This window comes from Pollachius pollachius, assembly GCF_949987615.1.
Source record: "Pollachius pollachius genome assembly, chromosome: 12".
Classification (NCBI taxonomy): Eukaryota; Metazoa; Chordata; class Actinopteri; order Gadiformes; family Gadidae; genus Pollachius; species Pollachius pollachius.
In genome coordinates, this window is record NC_136945.1 from 20,477,776 (window position 1) to 20,493,415 (window position 15,640).

Below are 15,640 nucleotides of genomic sequence, written 5' to 3' on the forward strand. Positions count from 1 at the left end.
CCATCGTCCAGGAGGAGCGTGGAGAGGCGAGCCAGCGGGGGGCAGCAGAGAGTCCAGCGGAGAGGAGGAGGAAGAGGAGATGGAGGAGGAGGAAGAGGAGGAGAGAGAGACAGGGGCGTTAGGCATGAAACCACTCATGCAGACAAACAGTGAGGAAGATAGATCAACGGCAGACACTGCGATGCAAACACATATGCACCCCCCCCACACACACACACACACACACACACACACACACACACACACACACACACACCTTCATACACAAGTGGTATGACACACTCAATATACTGTACTGTACATGCGGTGACTTTCAGCTGCCAAGCCAAGCCATTTCCCACTGTTTTCCTTTTTCACTACAGGTTAGAAATGCACAACATCGTCAATCATTTTCATGCAATTGGCGGTCCTCTCAACGCATCCAGGCGACCGCAAGGGCACAAACGCCCCACTGAAGCGCGGGTAGAACATAACCATTGATTATAGATTGTAAAAAAAAAACGACATCAAGTTGAATGCCTCCGCCAGCGAGCGGCGGTGCGGCGGACGGAACGGACGAGTAGAGCGGAGTGAGGAGAGGGCCGTGGGAGGGGGAGGCAGGGCAGAGAGAGGTGTTAAGGGTGAGGCTTAAGATTCAGTGTGTGCTGAAGTACTGTTAGTTTTATGGCACTGCAGCAGCAGCAGCAACAGCAGCAGCACACCGGAGCCAAGGAACGGAGAGAGATACGAGATACAGGCAGAGAATCGTCAGCACAGCAGGCCAGGTCTTAAGAGCTCTCCCGCGGCGGAGTGGCCCACAGTTTATCTTTCATCGCTGCTCCTCACCCACTTGGGGATTAGAAGTGTGGCCAGAGAAGCTGAGATCGTGATCCGCACAGTGGTGATGGTGAGCACTTAACCCAGGGTTACCCAGAGTCGGGGGCTCTGGGGTAACGAAGGAGGGGTGCAAGGAGACGGGGCGGAAGGGATTATCGTTTTTAGCGAAATAGAGTGCGGGGGGAAAGCTCAATCCCGGCTCAAAAGCACGGGGAGAATGAACCATTTGGAATGGTTTCATTCTGCATGTAGCACAGGAGCTAGAGCGTGTTGGCTGGCACCCGGAAGGTTGCTTGTTCGATCACCGGCTCCTCCTAGAGTGTCGAGCAAGACAACTAACTTTGACCGCTCTTGAGGAGCTGGCTGTCGCCCTGCATGGCTGACTCCGCTGTCGGCGTGTGAATGTGTGAACGGATGGGTGAACGTTTGGCAATATTGTAAAGCGCTTCGAGTGGCCATTGGCTAGAAAAGATCACGTGTGTGTCACCCCGAAGACATCTCTTCGTGGATGGTGCCCCATGAGGAAACCATCCCTACCCACAAGGAAACACACAGGCCGGTCCGTTGAAGGTTCCTCTAAGATACACAGTCTGAACAATGCATTGGCTTCCTCTGTAGACCGGTCAAATCGGTCACTTTACCACCTGCTACTACAACCGACAGAGCACTCGGTTCAAGACCGTTAAACTATCATGTCAGAATGAGCAGTGGTCGTATAAGTAAAATGACAGATGAAACGAGAGCTTACTAAATTCTAGTCGAGTGATCTCCCCAACATTAAAAAAGAAAAATAAGTAAGATCAGGCATTGGACTTGCATTGCCGCCATTTCACCACAGGTGGTGCTATTTCTTTTGTTTTTTGGCAATTCAAAGAGGCAAAGGGCTGTTAGAGAGCAGTGTGTACGGCAGCAGGATTTAGAGGTGGGGTACATACGTTGGCTGACAGCTGATTGGTCAGGTTGGCCACCTTCTCCTGGGAGGACTCCAGCTCTCGTCGTAACTTGCGGATTTGCTGCGAAGAAAACAAGAATAAACGTTGCATAACAATAGCATAATCATGTTTTTCTTTTACTGCATAACGTTCCTTCATGATGCTTTTCTGTTATCTAAATATTTGACCTTTGCCACATCGATAGGCCGAGTAAATTATTCTTAAAAGTGAAACTGAGCTGGCTTATACAGACTTGAAAAAGCGTGGATGAAGAGCATTGACGATTTTTTTTCTCATCTAGCTTTTAGTTTTTATCCAGATCGACAAGTGCCAGGACGTACAACATACAATGAGTGCGTATAAACGGTGATGGTATAGAATGCATAGAGTGCAGATGGTGACGTCAGGGAACAACTGACATAAATCCAACATGTAAAACGAGTCCAAGTCAATAATGATGAAGATGAACTGGGTAGTGATTGGTTAAACGGATGCAATGGAAGAGAAGATGATTGGACGATGACAGTGAGTTCATTGCACCGAGAGATGGTACCTTACCTCCCCTTGAATCCTTTCCTCATTCTAGAGTAGGCATGGAGAGGTGGGGGCAAACACACAGGTCAATAATACGGTAGGGCAAAGCTTCATTGCCAGTTAAGGTGGCAGGAGGCAGCACCAGGTCATTGGGGAAACAACTAATTTTAGAAAAGGGATCAACAGTTCGGATGACTTCACTTACCGCTGAATAATTAGACGAAGCGTTAGATGCCAAGGACAGCACAGAGCCATGGACTGGAAGAACACAGAAAGCGAAAAAAGGATAATTTACTTACACGTAATTATGCTTTAACATTTGACATAGCAATATTTGCGTGTTTATTCAGTAACATGGATCTCCCAGTCCCTCCACTTTGCATTAAACACTAAACTAATTTTCTGGTATCCCGTTTCCACTTCATCCAATGAGGAGATCCAGGCAGGAAGCTGGATTTCACTGTTGACTGACAACGGCGGAACAGGCGAAGGCACTGACAGAGAAAGGCAGCAGCTGGAGTAGAGAAAGCTGCCAGGAAAAGGTGACAGGATTCATGCAAGACACACGTTTATGTCAACAGGGGGAGAAGGGAGAGGAGGGCTAACTGCAAAATGGACAGGAAGTTAGGCCAAACCTACGGCATCGCTTACAGCGCCTTTGAGTACACGTTTTACTGTTTGTGCAAGTGTGTGAGCATGCTCACACACTTCTTCAAAGTACATATTATCGCTGAAATAGCGATGTAATATCCAAAAGTAAATGACAAATATAACGAGGTAAGTTATTACTACAGAGTGAGTCATGTCCTCTGTATGAATCACTATACAGTCACTATTTCGAAAGCACAAACAGACTTTATGAGATTATATGATTCCACACAGTGCCATTATGGACAGATTCTGTGCAGGATCAGAACCTGGTTGCCTTCCGTTGTTAACACTGTTTAACCGTTTTGTCAGAGTTTCCGAGCGAACGTGTGCGTGTTTGTGGAAAGCAGGGACAGAAAACGCAAGTTTCCGGTTTAAGAAAGGCAATGTGTGCGTGTAAGCGTGCGTGCGCGTGTGCGTCTGTGTGTTTGTGTGTTAGAGAATAGACAACAAAATGGCTGCCGGCCATGGCGGGCCTCACCGTCATCGCCGGCCTCCCGGAAGGATCCGGAGCGCATCATGCTCTTGGGGCGGTCGGCCAGGGACAGGCTGCTGCCCACGGAGGAGGAGCCATACAGGTCGTAGGCGGAGTCAGTGGGAGGGCCGATGCTATTGGACCGGGCGATCCGGGGGCTGGCACAAGTGATGGGAGCAACTGGGGGACAGCGGGGGCCGGGAGGGAGAGACGGGTTCAATACAGCGACAAGCGTGTGCACACACACTCAAGCAGACACACACACGCAGACACACACACACACACACACACACACGATTAACAAGCACGTAAATAAGAACATATATGGAGACAAAATATGCACACACACACACACAAGCAGACACACACACACACACACACACACACACACAATTAACAAGCACGTAAATAAGAACATATATGGAGACAAAATATGCACACACACACACACACACACACACATGCAGACGCACATATGCACACTAACAAGCATGACAAACAATTTACAAGTATACAAATTGAACAAGCAGGAACAAACACAATCAAGCAGACACGCACAAAGACACACAGGTACACAAATGACCAAGACACACACAGACACACACACACACACACACACTCACAATTAACAAGCACCCGCACGCAATCAAGCACACACACGCAATCAAGCACACACACACACAAACACATACAGTGTTGACTCAGTGAAAGCTGAGTGGGAGGTTCCATAACGTCGTAAATATAGCCCAACTTGACCTGGCATCGCCTCTGTACCCAGACAACATCTAGAGGCCCACTAACTGAATCTACATGTGTGTGTGGGTGGGGGCACTCATCATATTTCATATCATCTATAACCAGGAGAAGATCTCAGGGCCAGTCTGGCCTCACCTCAAAACGCATGTAGTCCAATGTACTAATCAGGTCAGTATTATATTTGTTTGACCTCGTTGGTTTCAGTACATATTCCGGGTCATTCCTGAGACTTTAAAACATCAGACAACCCGTCTCAACTCATCACGACCCTCCCTGATGCCCCACTGGAATTCATCAACGGTTTATCAACTGGTCCAGCATGGCGTGAACTCTGCCAGTGCCAGGGTTAGGGGTTCAGTTCCCACCGGGGCACATGTGCTCTTAAAGCACTGTACGACACTTTGGATAGCAGCGCCACCATCAGGCAGATAGCGGGACTTGAGAAGTTCAGGGACGAACAGAATAACCAGAAAGGAGGTGGTGGCGGTGGTTTGGGTAAGGATGGCTCTGGGGCTGGAAGGGTTTTACTGGGGGGGGGGGGGGGGGGTCTCTCTGCAGGCCCCTGGAAGTGGCTGAGTTAGGCACGGTGGGGGGGCCCTGGAGGTGGGTGGGTCAAGCTGGGGTGGGGGCTCTCCCTGCAGGGCCTTGCAGGAGGGTGCGTCAGGCCGTGGCGGTTACTCGGCGGTGGTGGCGTTGGTGGTCCTGGTTTCGGAGCGGAGTGGACTTACCGATGTTGGTGGGCGGCGCCTTGCCAGAGGAGGGGTGCAGCAGGCGGGTGGGCGAGGGCAGCAGCGGGGGGCTGCCGCTGTCCGTCATGCTGGCCACCGTGTGGGAGTGGCGCCGGCCCTGCTTGCCGCCGTCGCTGCTCTCTGATAGGCTGGAGCTGTAGCGTCTGCAGGAAGGGGAGGAGAACCGAATGAGGCGAGGGACTAGTGAGGAAAAGCGACCTTCATGTAGATTCACACTGGGAACGAGTTACCGACTGTTTGACACGCCCCATCTGGTAACTAACTAGTAGCCAAGGGAGAGAGCAAGGGTTTGACTTACTCCAAGCCTCTCTTCGAGGGTAGGGTGTTCCTGTCCACCTGCAAGCTGTGAGAGAAGAGGAGACATTCAGAAGATATTACAGCTTAATATGACCATAAGATATCACAGCTTAATACGACCGAGGAGAAGACATTCATAAGATGTTAAAGCTTAATACGGCTACAGTCGTAACTAGGATTCAGCCGCAGGATGGAGGGCTACAATTAGAAACACTTTAATGAGTTCCGTCATTAGCATGAAGTCATTTTTACCCAAAGCGACTTACAAGTGAGGCCGTCTCCTATCAAAGCACACAGTCCGAATAGGAGCATCAACATACAAGAGGCTGCACGCCTGCTTTTAGACAGAGAGACACACAGTGAAACTTCAGGAAGTCAAGACGGGAAATCAAGGTTTCGATTGGCGGCTCAATGAGATTCAGCGAGTCAAGTCAGCCAACCACGCGGCCCGGAAGCCTACCAATCAGGGAGGTTGAGCGAGGTCCGGCTGCCCGCCCCCCAGCTCCCTCTCTCCTCGCGGTCGTGGCACTCCGACCGGCTCCTCTCGCCCCAGGTCCCGGCGCCCCTCTCCTCGGCCCGGCCGGCGTAGCGGCTGACGGGGGGCACGCTCATCTGGAGGGGCAGGGACTCCATGCTGCGGTGGACCCCCGACAGCTTGGGGTACAGCAGGGGCGAGGCGCCCAGGCTGAGGCTCTCGCTGGAGTAGCAGCCCGGGGAGTCGACGTAGAGGACCGGGGCGGGGCTGGGGGTGAGGCGACGGTGGTGGTGGTGCTGGTGGGGCACGGTCGGGGAGGTGGCAGAGCGGGAGCCCGCCAGGTCGGCCAGCTTGGAGTAGGGGGGCACCTTGGGCGGCAGGTCCTGGATGGTGACGCAGGAGTCCAGGCTGTTGGAGTTGACCTTGTCCAGGTGGGCCAGGCTGGGGGGCCGGCCCAAGGACTTGGAGTGGAGCATCCTGTGGGGGGGGGGGGGGAGGGAGGCGGGAGATAGGACAGAATACATTGATCGTCAAGGGATAACACGTGAAGGATAAAGAAGTGCGAAGTGAAGACCACTCTGGTTGTTTGTGTTTTGTTAATGCAGTATACATTCCCGCTATGTACTGTTCCGTTCTAATTCACTATTCTGTCTGTTCTAGCGTGTTGCGGTGACTGGACTGGATGCCTGGACTCTCCTCATGGTCAACCGGCCAGCGCCACATCACCATTTTTGTGCATGTATTTACCTGTATGTCAATTATGGCACCCATTGCACTCCTGACCATCCCTGGAAGAAGGATCCCCCACTATGCGTTTCTTCTCCAGATTTCTTCCTTGCTAATTTCAAGGGAGTTTTTTCTTGCCCTTGTGGGGGCTTGGGTAAAGGGGGGTGTCATAAATATTTGACTTGTTAAGCCCTTTGAGACTGTAATGGTGATTAAGGGCTATACAAATAAAATTGAATTGAATTGAATTGAAGTAAAGGATAGGATATTTTACTCTGAAGCCTTTTTCAACATCAATTATATTTTTCCATTCTTGGGTAATTTCTGGTAATTATTATCCATCATTACCAACATTTTACAATGTTATTATGTTTCATTATATCTAACTAGCGACTGATTCTTACCAACATTCAACTAGTAATAGTAACTCGTCGATTCAATCGAGTAACAAATCAAAACTAGTTAACCAACAGGGGCCATGGATAACAACAATGTCGCTTTTGCTATTTAAAAAGCATTAACTTAACTGCGCGTTACCTGGGCGTGGTGGGGGAGGACAGCTCGGGGTACTTCCCGCTCCCGGTTCTCCTCAGGCCGTGCAGCTTGACGGTGGCCTCGCCCCTCCCGCCGCGCTCCCCCTTCAGCGAGCAGCAGTCCACGTCCGACGCCTCGGCCTTGGCCTTGGCCCGCTCCTTCTCCTTCTCCCGGTCCGTCTGGTTCACGCCCGGGCCAGAGCTGCCCCTCCCCGTCTTCCCCCCGCCTCCCCCTCCACAGGTCTCCTTCACGCGGGGGCCGGAGGAGGCCATGGGGACGGGCTTCAGGCTGAGCGGCCCGGGGTCCGTGGCGCCGCTGACGGGCCGCGACCCGGGATGTCCGATCAGGGTGAGGGTGTTGGACTTGGCGGGCCGCGGGAGGCTGCGGTACTGGATGCTGTTGCGGGAGTGGGGGCCGAAGCCCTGCTCGCCGCCGGCGTCGAAGCTGTTCTTGCGGCCGGTGGGGGCCCCCGGGGGCTTCACGGGGATCCCCGAGGTCTTGGGGGTCTTGCCCAGGGTGGAGGAGCCACTAGAGAGAGTGGCGCCCCCTGCTGTCAGCACGGCCGCGGTGCCCGTGGCCATGGGGGGCTTCTTGTAGCCGAAGGAGGTGCCGGCGGAGGGCTTGGTGAGGCCGGAGGGGGGCTTGCGGTACTCGGTGTGGTGGTCCCGGCCTGCGTCGGAGCGGGACCGCTGCAGCCCGGCCGTCCTCACCGACATCTTGGATTTATCGAGGGGCTTGGAAGGAGCTAGGAGGGAGGGAGGGAGGGAGGGAGGGAGGGAGGGAGGTGAGGAGGGAGGGAAGGAGGGAGGGAAGGAGGGAGGGAGGGAGGGAGGTGAGGAGGGAGGGAAGGAGGGAGGGAAGGAGGGAGGGAGGGAGGGAGGGAAGGAGGGAGGGAAGGAGGGAGGGAGGTGAGGGAAGGAGGGAGGAAGAGAGGGAGGGAGGGAGGGAGGGAGGTGAGGGAAGGAGGCAGTGAGGAAGAGAGGAGGGCAGACAGAAAGAAAGAAAGAAGGAAAGAAAGAAAGAAAGAAAGACAGACAGACAGACAGACAGACAGACAGACAGACAGACAGACAGACAGACGGAAAGACGGAAAGACGGAAAGACGGAAAGACAGAGGCAGAGAGACAGACAGACAGACAGAGAGAGACAGACAGACCGAGAGAGAGACAGAAGGAAAGAAAAAAAGGTTGATTCAATGTTAAACAATTCAACGTTTTGAGGTCTATAAGCAAACCAAAGAGAAGAAAAATAACGCAATAATAAATCAAATTATTCGCGTAAAGCCGGTGACGTCGTCACATGACCACAGACAATCATTCACGGATTGAATATAAACCATGATGTCATGTTTGCAACCACTAAACTAGATTTAGTCCCATTAAAGCCCTGTGTCTATTCGCTATAGCTTGTCATTACAGGGGAGACAACATGTGAGCAGGGGACCGTCTGTATTTACTTAAAGAGATTCACTCTGACCATGCATGCACACATTGCGTGTGGCTCACAACCACTGGCACACGGGAGCGCACAACATGTCCATCCATCCATAAGGGTAAAGTTTCCACTTACTACCACCGCCCAGGGCATTAGCGTCGGATTATCTACAAGGGGCATCCATACCACTAACACAAATACATGATAATTATTAAAATGCGCTTACATACACGCCAAGATGTCTATTGATACCTAGAGGTTCAGGATGAGATGAGGAGAATCGTTAACGTCCAAGTCAAATGGACTTAAATAACGTTTGCGTCCAAGTCTAATTTACTTAACTAAAGTTTTGCGTCCAAGTCTAAATTTACTTAACTAAGGTTTTGTGTCCAAGTCTAATGGACCTAACTAAGGTTTTGTGTCCAAGTCTAATGGACCTTACTAAGGTAGTGTAAACAGTTTGTTAATACAGAACAAAGATGAATTGCCACCGACTCATTCCCAGTTAAAAGCCAAAGGCAAGACGAAGATCTTATTACAAAAAATAAATATGTCATAAAGATTTTGCCAAGATACATAAAGTTAGATCACTATTTAATCACGCGTATTAGTTATTAAATCCGGGGCATTGCGAGGGATTGCATCACCGGGACAGATCTTCATGTTTAACTGAGCATGTTGAGTTATGGCTGAGATGAAAGACTGGCTCAGACCCCAGCCCACTCCTTTACTCCTGACTATGTATGAATTATGGATTTTATGGGTTAGATAACCACTCATAATCCCATTTATGTGGAGTAAAACTAATATACTTTTACGCTGTTTATTTTTCCATCTTCAGCTCGGAATATGATTAACTGTGTTAGCGATTGTGGTATCAGAGCAGCTGACTGCTGTACAGATCTGGTTAGGGTGATGCATTAGGCAAAGCTTTAGAACAGACACATTGTTTGAGTTTCATCAGCAAGGAGAATTATCAAGCATATACACAGACACGAGGAAAGACAGACATTCAAGGACGAGTGGAGAAGCATACAGAGTTAGACAAAAACAACAAAAGTCTCACACAAACTGGGACACACAGACAGATACGCAGACACGAGGGAAGACACACAGGCACAGAACACTAGGACATACATGGACAGTCAGAGAGGTACCAAACAGATAGACAGACAGAGTTAGACAAAGACAGAGAGACATATACACAGACACACAGACATGAGGAAAGACACACAGACAGACAGACAGACAAAACACATGGACAACCAGTCAGGGAGGGACACAGAAAGATAAACGGAGGCGCAGACAGACAGACATATACACAGACACACAGACACAAGGAAAGACAGACAGGCACACAGACACGAGGAAAGACCAGAGAGTCACACAGACACGAGGAACGTCAGACAGGCACAAGGACAAAACACATGAACAGCCAGCCAGCGGGCAAGCAGAGAAGCAGACCGAATTAGATAAAAACAAACAAAAGACAGACACACACCGGACGACAGACAGACGGGGAGACGGAGACACGACGACATCATTCCTCACCCACTGCCACTTTGAGCATGCTCTGGGAGGTGTGTGTGATGGGGGAGGTGACCCCCACAGGGGGGTTGCGTCCCTTCTTCAGGCTCCCCGGCTGCCCCCCCAGGCTCTGGGGCTTCCGGGCCATCTCGCCCCGGACCCCCGTCGGCGACGCCGTGCAGTCCTCGCCGCCGCCGGCGCTCGGGTGGGATGGCGGGGGCGGCGGCTTCTTCCTCCACTTGCTGGGCGCCTCCGTCTTCAGGCTGCCCGTCTCGTAGCCCCCCGGCCCACCGCCCCCCGGGTCCAGCTTGCGGCCGGGTTTGCCCACCTCGCTGTACCAGGACAGACCGCTCTCCACCAGGGAACGCTTCTCTGCATCCGTACGGAGCTGGAGAGGGGGAGGGAGGGAGAGAGAGAGAGAGAGAGAGAGAGAGAGAGAGAGAGAGAGAGAGAGAGAGATAAGGGTCGAGATAGGGAGAGAAGGAGGGGAAGGATAGAGGGAGAGGGGGGAGAGAGAGAGAGAGGTGAGAGACAAAGAAAGAGAGTGAGAGCGACAGAGACAGAGAGAGAGATAAGCGGCGAGGAAGGGAGAGAAAGAGGGAGAGGGGGGGTTGGGTAGGGGGAGAGAGAGGGAGAGAGAGAGAGGGGGGAGAGACAGAGAGTGTGAGAGCAAGAGGGAGAGAGTGAGTAAGAGTTTGAGTACAAGGGAGAACGAGAGTGTATGAGTGAGAGAGTAGGGGAGTGAGAGAGTAAGTGATGGAGGAAGAGTAGGAGGAGGAAGGAGAGTTTGAGAATGAGCGTGAGGGAGAGAGAGCGAGAGCGAGAGAGAGACAAAAGGAGATAAATATTGCGAGCCACAGAGGCCAACAGAACGAGCCCCACTGCGGCTAGCGTCTGAGGCCTTCCAGACGGGCTGTGTGTTATCTGCGCCGTAGACCAAGTGAATATTATCTTTAATCTGTGTCCCATCTGGAAGTCTGCATTCCTGTGGGGTGGCGTGCAGGGAGAGTGCGATGATGTGAACGATAATGTCATTTGATGAAGTAATGATAGCAGAGAAAGGAACCAAAACCTATGTTTATGATCCGTTTAGCTTTATTGTGACGGCTACTGAAGTTAACACACTCACAGAGACACGCACGGACATTCATGTTGCAGACAAGGAAAGCGTTAACCCCATGTTGATTGATGATGTACTGTCGTAGGAAAGGGTATGAAAGAAGCTAAGAGAAAAAGACACCTAAGAAGATTTCTTAATGTTGCTTGCTGCATTTGGGAAAATATGCCGTGTATCTCTGTAGTAACAGAACCCAGATGGCTCAGCAAGTACATGTCTGCTTTGTAATAATTTGTCTCAGTAGGCCTATGAAAATAGAACGCCACGATAAACACTGGTTTTATAATTTCCCCTACGATGAACTGTGAGAACCACAAAAAACAAGAAAAAAAAGCTACTGTTAGTTACTTTGATGGAAAATATGAACTTGTGGTGTCGCATGCCATGGTGGATTAAGTCTAAAAGCCACGGCGCTTACACAGAAGAGAAAACTACTCAAGGACGCATATTCTTCAGGTAAGAGAGTTTCATCATCAAAACAACAAAGGATGACATAAACTGCAACTATTGTCCCTGATAGGATGCCTTATGGTTAACCGGCCAGCACCCCATCACCAATATGAATGTTTTGCCTGTATGTATGTATATATTATGCATGTACGTCATTTGTGGCACCCATTGCCCTCCTGATTGTCCCTGGAAGGAGGGATCCCCCACTCTGCGTTCCTCTCCTCCTTGCTAATCAAGGGAGTTTTTACGATTATTATTGATTGTAATTGATTATAAACATGTTGTATTTATTCAGCATGTCTCTCCCCAAAAAAACTTTGTAACTGAGAACTAAAAATACACAAAATGAAAAGAAAAAAATCAAAAAGAAAATGTTCCAATCTAAAATAATATACAGATATGTATCCAGCTGTTCTTTCTATAAAATATTAAATAAAAAGAATAAATAAAAAAACTTGATTATGTTAATTTTGTGATCGTTTGACGCTAAAATCGAATTCGCGATCAAAATTCGATTAATCGCCCACCCCCCAACATGGACCAACCGCCAAGTCAACGGTTAGCGGCGGGCGCTACGCGGGCTAGCTCACCATGACGGAGGAGTTGCGTCGGGAGCCCAGCGGGGTGGTGGGGAGGGAGTTGAGCGAGGAGCTGACGTTGAACTCCTCAGAGCTCAGGTTGTCCGACACTTCCCCGTCGCCGTCGCTGAGGCCGCTGCTGATGGAGCTGCTCTCGTCCCATCTGACGGAAACAGGGAAAGGGCGGGAAAAAAATAACAGGTTGAGAATAATAATAATAATATTTTATTTAAAATGCCTTTCAGGACACCCAAGGTCGCTTCACAGATAAATCAAATAGGAGAAGAAAAAATACAAAAAAAAAAAGAGAATTTATCAAAAATATATATTCCATATAGCCACATCATAGTCCATAGGCTAGTCTGAAGAGATAGGTTTTGTTATGCAAATGGTTGTATGCAATTTAATTACGTATCTGGCCTGATTCATAGGGAAAGTTCTGCAGAGGACAAAACAACCCAAAAGTCATCCGTGATGACACATTTACATTTAGCAAATTAGCTGATGCTTTCATCCAGAAACGAAGTGCAGCTGCAAACAATCTAAGTGCACAATCAGAACTACAAAAACCAAACTCTCGACAGGGAGGCTCTGTGTTTCTTTTTAGTATTAGGCACCACAGTAAAAAATGCTCCCCTCTCAGGGAAGAGGAAGGTCAGCAGTCAAAGTAATATCTCCAGAAAGCTTCTGCAGTCCAGGCTAATTCCACCCTGGCAACCACAGGTAGCAGTTTGGCCGACCTCAAGGGAAAGGTAAACAAGAATCCATAAAGTCTTAAGTTATGAGTCGCAGTGACAGCAGGCTCAACCCTCTGCCCTTAGCTTCGGCCTTCCCACCTCTGCCGAGTTGGGACTGAGATCTCCTTGGCTTTAAGGGCTACAATTAGCCAAGGCATGGAGCGTGAGACGCTGGGTAGCAAAAAAATATATAAAAACGGGGCCCATTGAATCCAATGAGAGACCAGAGATAATTGGGTTTAATGACATGGTTGTACATGTAGCCTAGCTTATAGCACAGTGATGGATACGGGACGTTGTTAGCTGACCGTAAAGTACACGGTGCTTCGTGCTGGAACAGAATAAACTGTCATTTTTGGATTTTGATTCGATGGATAAAGGCTAATTTGGGTGTTTTTTTTTCGTTGGACCCAGGAGGCATTAAAAGACCTGCCCAAATTTGACCCAGTAAAAACGAGGACATGAAAATTTAGTATTTTTTGTAGCTACTCCAGTTTGGATTGTATGCCCTCATTGTGCTCACTCTAGCTAGAGCCACTAAAAGTGTCTGCTAAAGATTGTAAAATTGTCAGGTTTATTTATTTTTTGTATTTATAAAAAGGGCCCTTTTAAAAACCGAACCAACGAAATTCTTTCACGATTCGCTGCTGTTCAAACACTATAAACGGTTTCTCCGTGTGTATCGCTGAACAGAAATCACCTTGTTCCTCCGGACACACCGGTGATTAAGTGAAGCCATTGCCATGAATAGCCCCAGAGGGATGCTGCTGGCCAGAATCACAAGGGTGTGGATGCTGCTGGAGCTATGAGTTTCTAGATGTTCCCTAGAAAAGGTGAACATCGGTCAAGGAGAGTGTGGGAGTAAATCAACAGCGAAATACTGGTCTACATATTTCACTCGCTGGGTGGCAATTAATGTTTTTGCCTGTTTTTTTTTCCATGGCAGAGAGCCAGGAAGCATTAGTCTGAGCTGTGAGTCTCAGACAGTGGTGGCTAATTTTGAGGTTTAATTGCAGAGAGAATGTTTTAGTTTGATTTGATTGAGGAAGGGAGGGGTTAGATTCTGTTGAAAGCCTGTGTTGTTGCATTTTTAATTTAATTCATCATCAGAGAGAGAGAGAGAGAGAGAGACACACACACAGACAGACAGAGACAGACAAACAGACAGACAGACAGACAGACAGACAGACAGACAGACAGACAGACAGACAGACAGACAGACAGCAATAGACAGACAGACAGACAGACAGAGAGTTGCAGAGAGGCGAAGAGAGAAAGGCAGAGAGAGCGAGAGAGTATGAGAGAATAAAGAGATGAATAAACCAGACCCACTCACTAACCTCATAAACCCATATATCCCTCACGATTTACAGCGTAATGTGCTGTTTTTTATTAGTTACATTGCCTACAGGTCAGTGTACCTGCAACACAGCCATCGCGTTTTAGGAGCATAAAGTGAGTGCGTACAGTAGCAGAGGCACGATGCATGAAGACCATGGAGGTTAATATAGCCCCAGGGAGTTTAAAAGGGCAAAACTAACATCCTTTACACAACACCACCGTGTCTGCCAGGAAAATAGATATATAAATAATAATAATAATAACAATAGTAATGAATGAATTACGATACTAAAACGAGGTATATAAAAAATACAAAAAAGCGAATTTAGCAGCGGGGAAATTCGCTAGTTTTCACATAATAGTGAGGCTTTTAAAACAGCCTCAACAAACACCTAGTCGTACCCCTCACGTCTGGCTCTGGAAGCTGCTCGAAGGATCAGCGTCCAGATCCAGAGCTTAAACTAATTATAACACACATTAGCGCATGTAAGTTAACATGTGACCACCACGTGTCACAGATAACATGTAATAACAAGCATCAGTTCAAAGGAAACGTTCCCAAAGCTACAACATACTTTAGTATCACTACCCTAGTGTAGCGGAGAGAACGGTAACTTCTCACTACCTTGTTCTGAGCGTCCTCTTCGCTCCTGCAGCCGGCTGGAAGGGCGACACTTTACCGATTAAAACACGGCCGCTCATTGGTGCGATTCACCAATTAACGCAACAAGCAGCGTGAAACCAATTAGTCCGTTTAAACGCACGTCTTGCCTCCGTGTATTCCAGTGCGTTCGCGTCCGTTTAAGTAACGAAAAGCAAAGCTCCCTTTCCCTTCGAGAGAGAACAGAGCGAGAGAAAACGACGGACACACAGGAATAGGGGAAACACCCCACAAAAATGCCCCCCTTCCCTTCCTCTCCTCCCGATGGATAACAGCTGTTGCTCAGCTGGGTCCAAAAATCTCCCTGTGCACACAATTAGTGTTTTTGTTTATTGGTGTAAATGTGTATTACTTCGTTACTACAAGTTACATGATATTTTAATTGTATGTTTGTGATGTGTTTTTGCAGAATGACATTGAATTAATTCGACTTAAAAAAAAATGTAAGTGTGTTTTTAGCCATCTATCATTAAGTGAATATGTGTGATATTAACAGATAACTAACAACCTGTAACCTCACCACAACCCACTCCGAAAAGCTGAGCATTCATTCAGCCCAGCCAGCCAAGACATTACACCACCAATCCCCCAAAGGACTGAGTCATGTTGGAGGCTACGTTGGTCTTCACAAGGTCCAGGAGAGAGGAGGAAAACAGCCCTCGAAACACACAGAGCACTGGAACAGACCCACAGATAGACCTGTGATGAGACAGGCCCCCCCAGACAGGCATGGGAAACGTTTGTCCTTTGTCTCTCTCCCTGTTCTCATTAGTCGTGGATCTGTCTCACAGTGATGACCTCACCAGGTCAGACTATACAGTGAACCCACAGACTACGGGAGGTATGGACCATG

At 48.9% G+C, this 15,640-nt stretch overlaps 1 protein-coding gene across 1 annotated transcript in view; it reads right to left on the reverse strand.

The window, feature by feature from the left end:
• Nucleotides 1-14,923, reverse strand: part of nav1b (neuron navigator 1b) — a 35,605-nt gene extending 20,682 nt beyond the window's left edge. Inside the window, exons 1-10 of the mRNA XM_079747870.1 lie at nucleotides 14,752-14,923; nucleotides 12,061-12,211; nucleotides 9,928-10,291; nucleotides 6,946-7,687; nucleotides 5,668-6,159; nucleotides 5,209-5,253; nucleotides 4,890-5,053; nucleotides 3,412-3,585; nucleotides 2,488-2,540; nucleotides 1,752-1,829 (exon numbers count right to left, since the gene is read on the reverse strand). Coding sequence (XP_079603996.1) covers nucleotides 1,752-1,829; nucleotides 2,488-2,540; nucleotides 3,412-3,585; nucleotides 4,890-5,053; nucleotides 5,209-5,253; nucleotides 5,668-6,159; nucleotides 6,946-7,687; nucleotides 9,928-10,291; nucleotides 12,061-12,211; nucleotides 14,752-14,828 — 2,340 coding nt within the window. The 5' untranslated portion in view covers nucleotides 14,829-14,923. The remainder of the gene's footprint in view (nucleotides 1-1,751; nucleotides 1,830-2,487; nucleotides 2,541-3,411; nucleotides 3,586-4,889; nucleotides 5,054-5,208; nucleotides 5,254-5,667; nucleotides 6,160-6,945; nucleotides 7,688-9,927; nucleotides 10,292-12,060; nucleotides 12,212-14,751) is intronic.
• Between the last annotated feature and the right edge of the window lie 717 nt (nucleotides 14,924-15,640).